General features: G+C 47.8%; 1 protein-coding gene across 1 annotated transcript in view; it reads left to right on the top strand.

Moving 5' to 3' along the window:
* Nucleotides 1-8,122, top strand: part of LOC134944443 (E3 ubiquitin/ISG15 ligase TRIM25-like) — a 62,518-nt gene that overhangs the window by 24,712 nt on the left and 29,684 nt on the right. Inside the window, exons 3-5 of the mRNA XM_063933019.1 lie at nucleotides 38-160; nucleotides 6,976-7,165; nucleotides 7,610-7,866. Of these exons, the coding sequence (XP_063789089.1) occupies nucleotides 38-160; nucleotides 6,976-7,165; nucleotides 7,610-7,866 (570 nt within the window). The remainder of the gene's footprint in view (nucleotides 1-37; nucleotides 161-6,975; nucleotides 7,166-7,609; nucleotides 7,867-8,122) is intronic.

The raw sequence follows: 8,122 nt of genomic DNA, 5'->3' as shown, positions 1-8,122 counted from the left end.
TGTGCACCATAATCTGCAGCTTGATTCTCCTGTGCAGACAGTAACAATCTACCTGGACTATGAGGCCGGGCGTCTGTCCTTCTATCAGCTGTGTGACCCCATCAGACACTTACACACCTTCTCCGCCACCTTCACTGAGCCCCTGCACGCTGCCTTCTTGGTATGGGGTGCTGGCTGGGTCAGGATTAATAGCTAGATATATACCTGATATAATGATGCAACTACAATCACTGTTATCTTATTGGCTTGTACCCTTCCTGCTTCTCTCACTAAATACTTGGGTGGGAAAGTAATTAGCTGTGAGGTACTGTACAGACACTTTAGGGCGTTAATACCTGAACCTGCTCAGTGTGTTTGCGCTTATCTCTGGTAGCACACGTTAGGGGCTGAGAGCGGAAGTTTACATGATGCGGCTCTGTGATCCACGTTACACTTCACAGCTATTTGAATTCCCTTTTAGTTTTTTTTCTTTTCTCTGACGTCCTAGTGGATGCTGGGGACTCCGTCAGGACCATGGGGAATAACGGCTCCGCAGGAGACAGGGCACAAAAAGTAAAGCTTTTAGGATCACATGGTGTGTACTGGCTCCTCCCCCTATGACCCTCCTCCAAGCCTCAGTTAGGTTTTTGTGCCCGTCCGAGCAGGGTGCAATCTAGGTGGCTCTCTTAAAGAGTTGCTTAGAGAAAGTTTAGTAGGTTTTTTATTTTCAGTGAGACCTGCTGGCAACAGGCTCACTGCATCGAGGGACTTGGGGGAGAAGAAGTGAACTCACCTGCGTGCAGGATGGATTTGCTTCTTAGGCTACTGGACACCATTAGCTCCAGAGGGATCGAACACAGGCCCAGCCATGGAGTCCGGTCCCGGAGCCGCGCCGCCGACCCCCTTGCAGATGCCGAAGAGCGAAGAGGTCCTGAAACCGGCGGCAGAAGACTTTGTCTTCATGAGGTAGCGCACAGCACTGCAGCTGTGTGCCATTGTTGTCACACACTTCACACCGGTGGTCACGGAGGGTGCAGGGCGCTGGGGGGGGCGCCCTGGGCAGCAATGAAAATACCTTTTTGGCTTAAAGAATACATCACATATAGTCCCTGGGGCTATATGGATGTATTTAACCCCTGCCAGATCTCAGTAAAAACGGGAGGAAAGCCCGCCGAAATAGGGGGCGGAGCCTATTCTCCTCAGCACACAGCGCCATTTTCCTGCACAGCTCCGCTGAGAGGAAGGCTCCCAGACTCTCCCCTGCACTGCACTACAGAAACAGGGTAGAAAAACAGAGAGGGGGGCACTTATTGGCGATATTTGATATATTTGAGCAGCTATAACAGAAACAACACTTTTATAGGGTTGTTATATATATATATATAGCGCTTGGGTGTGTGCTGGCAAACTCTCCCTCTGTCTCCCCAAAGGGCTAGTGGGGTCCTGTCTTCGATAAGAGCATTCCCTGTGTGTCTGCTGTGTGTCGGTACGTGTGTGTCGACATGTATGAGGACGATGTTGGTGTGGAGGCGGAGCAATTGCCGGTAATGGTGATATCACCCCCTAGGGAGTCGACACCGGAATGGATGGCTTTGTTTATGGAATTACGTGATAATGTCAGCACGCTGCAAAAGTCGGTTGACGACATGAGACGGCCGGCAAACCAGTTAGTACCTGTCCAGGCGTCTCAGGCACCGTCAGGGGCTGTAAAACGTCCTTTACCTCAGTCAGTCGACACAGGTACCGACACGGACGAATCTAGTGTCGACGGTGAAGAAACAAACGTATTTTCCAGTAGGGCCACACGTTATATGATCACGGCAATGAAGGAGGCTTTGCATATCTCTGATACTGCAGGTACCTCTAAAGGGGGTATTATGTGGGGTGTGAAAAAACTACCTGTAGCTTTTCCTGAATCGGAGGAATTGAACCGATAGAAAACTGCTAATTTCAAAGAAGTTATTGGCGTTATACCCTTTCCCGCCAGAGGTTAGGGCGCGCTGGGAAACACCCCCTAGGGTGGATAAGGCGCTCACACGCTTATCAAAACAGGTGGCGTTACCGTCTCCAGATACGGCCGCCCTCAAGGATCCAGCTGATAGGAGGCTGGAAACTACCCTGAAGAGTATATACACTCATACTGGTGTTATACTGCGACCAGCAATAGCCTCAGCCTGGATGTGCAGTGCTGGGGTGGTGTGGTCGGATTCCCTGACTGAAAATATTGATACCCTGGATAGGGACAGTATTTTATTGACTATAGAGCAGTTAAAGGATGCGTTTCTTTATATGCGAGATGCTCAGAGGGATATTTGCACTCTGGCATCAAGAATAAGTGCGATGTCCATATCTGCCAGAAGAAGTTTATGGACGCGACAGTGGTCAGGTGATGCGGATTCCAAACGGCATATGGAAGTATTGCCGTATAAAGGAGAGGAATTATTTGGGGTTGGTCTATCGGATTTGGTGGCCACGGCAACAGCCGGAAAATCCACCTTTTTACCTCAGGTCACCTCCCAACAGAAAAAGACACCGTCTTTTCAGCCGCAGTCCTTTCGTTCCTATAAGAACAAGCGGGCAAAAGGACAGTCATATTTGCCCAGAGTCAAAGGAAGGGGTAAGAGGTTGCAGCAAGCAACTCCCTCCCAGGAGCAGAAGCCCTCCCCGGCTTCTGCAAAGCCCTCAGCATGACGCTGGGGCTTTGCAAGCGGACTCGGGGGTGGTGGGGGGTCGACTAAAGAATTTCAGCACACAGTGGGCTCACTCTCAGGTAGACCCTTGGATCCTGCAGGTAGTATCTCAGGGTTACAAGTTGGAATTCGAGAAGTCTCCCCCTCGCCGGTTCCTAAAGTCTGCTTTACCAACGTCTCCCTCAGACAGGGCGACGGTATTGGAAGCAACTCACAAGCTGTATTCTCAGCAGGTGATAGTCAAGGTACCCCTCCTACAACAGGGAAAGGGGTATTATTCCACACTATTTGTGGTACCAAAGCCGGACGGCTCGGTAAGACCTATTCTAAACCTGAAATCCTTGAACCTGTACATACAAAAATTCAAGTTCAAGATGGAGTCACTCAGAGCAGTGATAGCGAATCTGGAAGAAGGGGACTTCATGGTGTCCCTGGACATAAAAGATGCTTATCTGCATGTCCCAATTTGCCCTTCACACCAAGGGTACCTCAGGTTCGTGGTACAAAACTGTCATTATCAGTTTCAAACACTGCCGTTTGGTTTGTCCACGGCACCTCGGGTCTTTACCAAGGTAATGGCCGAAATGATGGTTCTTCTACGAAGAAAAGGCGTATTAATTATCCCTTACTTGGACGATCTCCTGATAAGGGCAAGGTCCAGAGAACAGCTGGAGGTCGGAGTAGCACTAACCCAAGTAGTGCTTCAACAACACGGGTGGATTCTGAATTTTCCAAAATCTCAATTGACCCCGACGACACGTCTGCTGTTCCTGGGAATGATTCTGGACACTGTTCAGAAAAAGGTGTTTCTTCCGGAGGAGAAAGCCAGGGAGTTATCCGAACTTGTCAGGAACCTCCTAAAACCAGGAAATGTGTCCGTGCATCAATGCACAAGAGTCCTGGGAAAGATGGTGGCTTCTTACGAAGCGATCCTATTCGGCAGATTCCACGCACGAATATTTCAGTGGGATCTGCTGGACAAATGGTCCGGATCGCATCAGCGGATAACCCTGTCGCCAAGGACAAGGGTGTCTCTTCTGTGGTGGTTGCAGAGTGCTCATCTGTTAGAGGGCTGCAGATTCGGCATACAGGACTGGGTCCTGGTGACTACGGATGCCAGCCTGCGAGGCTGGGGAGCAGTCACACAAGGAAGAAACTTCCAGGGCGTGTGGTCAAACCTGGAGACATCTCTTCACATAAATATACTGGAGCTAAGAGCGATTTACAATGCTCTAAGCCTGGCAAAACCACTGCTTCAGGGTCAGCCAGTGTTGATCCAGTCGGACAATATCACGGCAGTCGCCCACGTAAACAGACAGAAGCAGGAGAGCAATGACAGAAGCTGCAAGGATTCTTCGCTGGGCGGAAAATCATGTCATAGCACTGTCAGCAGTGTTCATTCCGGGAGTGGACAACTGGGAAGCAGACTTCCTCAGCAGACACGACCTCCACCCGGGAGAGTGGGGACTTCATCCGGAAGTCTTCCACATGATTGTGAACCGTTGGGAAAAACCAAAGGTGGACATGATGGCGTCCCGCCTAAACAAAAAACTGGACAGGTATTGCGCCAGGTCGAGAGACCCTCAGGCAATAGCAGTGGACGCTCTGGTAACACCGTGGGTGTACCAGTCGGTGTATGTGTTTCCTCCTCTGCCTCTCATACCAAAGGTACTGAGAATTATACGGCTACGGGGAGTAAGAACAATACTCGTGGCTCCGGATTGGCCAAGAAGGACTTGGTACCCGGAACTTCAAGAGATGCTCACGGAAGATCCGTGGCCTCTACCTCTAAGAAGGGATCTGCTTCAGCAGGGACCTTGTCTGTTCCAAGACTTACCGCGACTGCGTTTGACGGCATGGCGGTTGAACGCCGGATTCTAAGAGAAAAAGGCATTCCAGAGGAAGTTATTCCTACCTTAATTAAAGCCAGGAAGGAAGTGACCGCACAACATTATCACCGCATTTGGAGAAAATATGTTGCGTGGTGTGAGGCCAGGAAGGCCCCGACGGAGGAATTTCAATTGGGTCGATTCCTACATTTCCTGCAAGCAGGATTGTCTATGGGCCTCAAATTGGGATCTATTAAGGTTCAAATTTCGGCCCTGTCAATTTTCTTCCAGAGAGAATTGGCTTCAGTGCCTGAAGTACAATCTTTTGTCAAAGGTGTACTACATATACAGCCCCCGGTTGTGCCTCCGGTGGCACCGTGGGATCTCAATGTAGTTTTGGAATTTCTCAAATCTCATTGGTTTGAGCCACTCAAATCTGTAGATTTGAAATATCTTACTTGGAAAGTAACCATGTTACTGGCCCTGGCTTCAGCCAGGAGAGTATCAGAGTTGGCGGCTTTATCGTACAAAAGCCCATATTTGATTTTCCATTCGGACAGGGCAGAACTGCGGACGCGTCCTCATTTTCTCCCTAAGGTGGTTTCGGCATTTCACTTGAACCAGCCTATTGTGGTGCCTGCGGCTACTAGCGATTTGGAGGACTCCAAGTTGCTGGACGTTGTCAGAGCATTAAAAATATATATTTCAAGGACGGCTGGAGTCAGGAAGTCTGACTCGCTGTTTATACTATATGCACCCAACAAGATGGGTGCTCCTGCGTCAAAGCAGACGATTGCTCGCTAGATTTGTAGCACAATCCAACTTGCACATTCTGTGGCAGGCCTGCCACAACCTAAATCTGTAAATGCCCACTCCACAAGGAAGGTGGGCTCATCTTGGGCGGCTGCCCGAGGTGTCTCGGCATTACAACTTTGCCGAGCAGCTACGTGGTCAGGGGAGAACACGTTTGTAAAATTCTACAAATTTGATACCTTGGCTACGGAGGACCTGGAGTTCTCTCATTCGGTGCTGCAGAGTCATCCGCGCTCTCCCGCCCGTTTGGGAGCTTTGGTATAATCCCCATGGTCCTGACGGAGTCCCCAGCATCCACTAGGACGTCAGAGAAAATAAGATTTTACTCACCGGTAAATCCTATTTCTCGTAGTCCGTAGTGGATGCTGGGCGCCCATCCCAAGTGCGGATTGTCTGCAATACTTGTATATAGTTATTGTTACAAAAAAATCGGGTTGTTATTGTTGGAAGCCATCTGTTCAGAGGCTTCTCTGTTATCATACTGTTAACTGGGTTCAAATCACAGGTTGTACGGTGTGATTGGTGTGGCTGGTATGAGTCTTACCCGGGATTCAATATCCTTCCTTATTGTGTACGCTCGTCCGGGCACAGTATCCTAACTGAGGCTTGGAGGAGGGTCATAGGGGGAGGAGCCAGTACACACCATGTGATCCTAAAAGCTTTACTTTTTGTGCCCTGTCTCCTGCGGAGCCGCTATTCCCCATGATCCTGACGGAGTCCCCAGCATCCACTACGGACTACGAGAAATAGATTTACCGGTGAGTAAAATCTTATTTTTGGTTGTTTTTTGTGCTTTTCAGTCATGTATCTGTACCATTGGGAGGAGCTGATTTGTGTTTGTTGTCCTGAGATAAACTACAGGTCTACTCTGTGTATTATAGCCTGAGCAGGGAGCACAGAATATCTGTGTCTTATACAGGGGTAATGGATAAAGCAGCTCTGCCTCATGACACCTGGCTCAGGAGGAGACAGGCAATGAGTTCAGTAAAAGTCGCAGGAGGGTGAGTAGGAGCCTATGAACTAAATGCATGTGAAGGTGACCTCTATGGCTGAGATTTCCCAGCACTGCCTGTATATAAGGTTGGAATGTATATATGACGTGTATACGGGAATACACTGTTACCCCTGATTATACTGCACTTGGTGTTATGGCGGAAATATAAATGGAGATAATTGCATATTACATGAGTGTCGTGTGTTATTATTGTGCCTGCTATATGTGTCATATTCATAGTATATGTGGTCATCCAGTTCAGACACTGTGCGCCTGATCCATAGCGGCACGCAATGCCGACGTTATCGTAGTTGAGTGATTATTTTCAGCTGCGCAAGTGCAAAATATCTGAGCAAACGCACACGTGTTGTTGATAGTGATTTCCGATTCAGAGCAAAGTGAGGGGTATTCCTGGGCGCGGACTGGGAGGTGGCAATGCATGCAAATATGGTGCGTTCACTGGCCGTATTACACTGGTCTGCGTCAGTTCTCAGGTTACGTTTCATATAAAGTTATATATAATGTGTGTGTGTGTGTGTGTGTGTGTGTGTGTGTGTGTGTGTATATATATATATATATATATATATATATATATATATAAATAATGTTCCCCACGGACCGGCACTCCCTCCTCCGTTTTGCTGAAATGGCTCCGGTGCCCTCCAAAAAGATCCACATAAACAGTAAAGAAGAGGCGGCACTCGGAGACTTTAAAGTACAAAAAGTGTATTCAGCAGAAAAACCAACGTTTCGGGGTCAGATGTACCCCTTTGTCAAGGTCCTTACTCGACATCATGTGGGTTCTCCTCCTGTTGAATTTCTGATTGAACTGATTCTCACCTGTAACTACTTTCGATACGGTGAGCGATACTATCTCCAAACGGCGGGCACCGCGATGGGCAGCAATATAGCGCCCTCATATGCTAATTTATTTATGGATGCCTATGAAACTGAGAATATAGTCCCGCTGTTTGGAGATAGTATTGCTTTCTACCGTAGGTTTATAGACTATGTTTTCCTGCTATGGAGAGGTACTGAACAATCTCTACAGCTAATGATTCAAGAATTAAATTCTCTAGATTCACCTATTAGATTTACAATGCAATTTAGTGACCAATCTGTTTCATTTTTGGATGTTAGTGTCTTTATCACAGAACTGGGCTATGGCTACAGACTATACCGGAAAGAGACAGACCGCAATTCTTTATTACATTTTGACAGTTATCATCCAGGACCGCTCAAACAGAATTTACCTATCTCTCAATTTCTGAGAGTGTTTCGTAACCATTCTGATCCTATGACAGCATTATGCCAAATTGATGAGATGAAACAGAGGTTCTCAACACGTGGATACGATGATTTGACCATCAAGAGATGTCTGGATAAAGCCAGAGATATTTTTGAAAGGGGTAATTCCACCAGACCGAAGAATGACAATCCCTTTGTGATCACGACCACCTTTGATGGGGCTGGATCCACCATATGTAATGCCATCCATAAGATGTGGCCTATTGTCAAGTCTGATCCGTCGCTGACCAAGAAGTTACCCAAGAAACCTCTAGTGAGTTTCAAAAGAGCACAAAATTTAAAAGACCTGCTTATGCTACCTGACAGGATACAAGTTCCATCGACGAATACCTGGTTAAACACTAATAAACCAGGATGTTACCGCTGCATCAACTGTACGACATGCAGGGGGATGATGGTGGGTACATTCTTTCATCACCCACATACAGGTCAAAAATTTCTATTCGAAAAAGGGTGACTTGTACGTCATACTTCGTGGTTTATATTCTTACCTGTCCGTGTTCATTAGT

The sequence above is a fragment of the Pseudophryne corroboree genome, chromosome 7, assembly GCF_028390025.1.
Source record: "Pseudophryne corroboree isolate aPseCor3 chromosome 7, aPseCor3.hap2, whole genome shotgun sequence".
NCBI lineage: Eukaryota > Metazoa > Chordata > Amphibia > Anura > Myobatrachidae > Pseudophryne > Pseudophryne corroboree.
The sequence above is the reverse complement of the archived record's forward strand: the minus strand, read 5'-3'. Positions and strand labels throughout refer to the sequence as shown.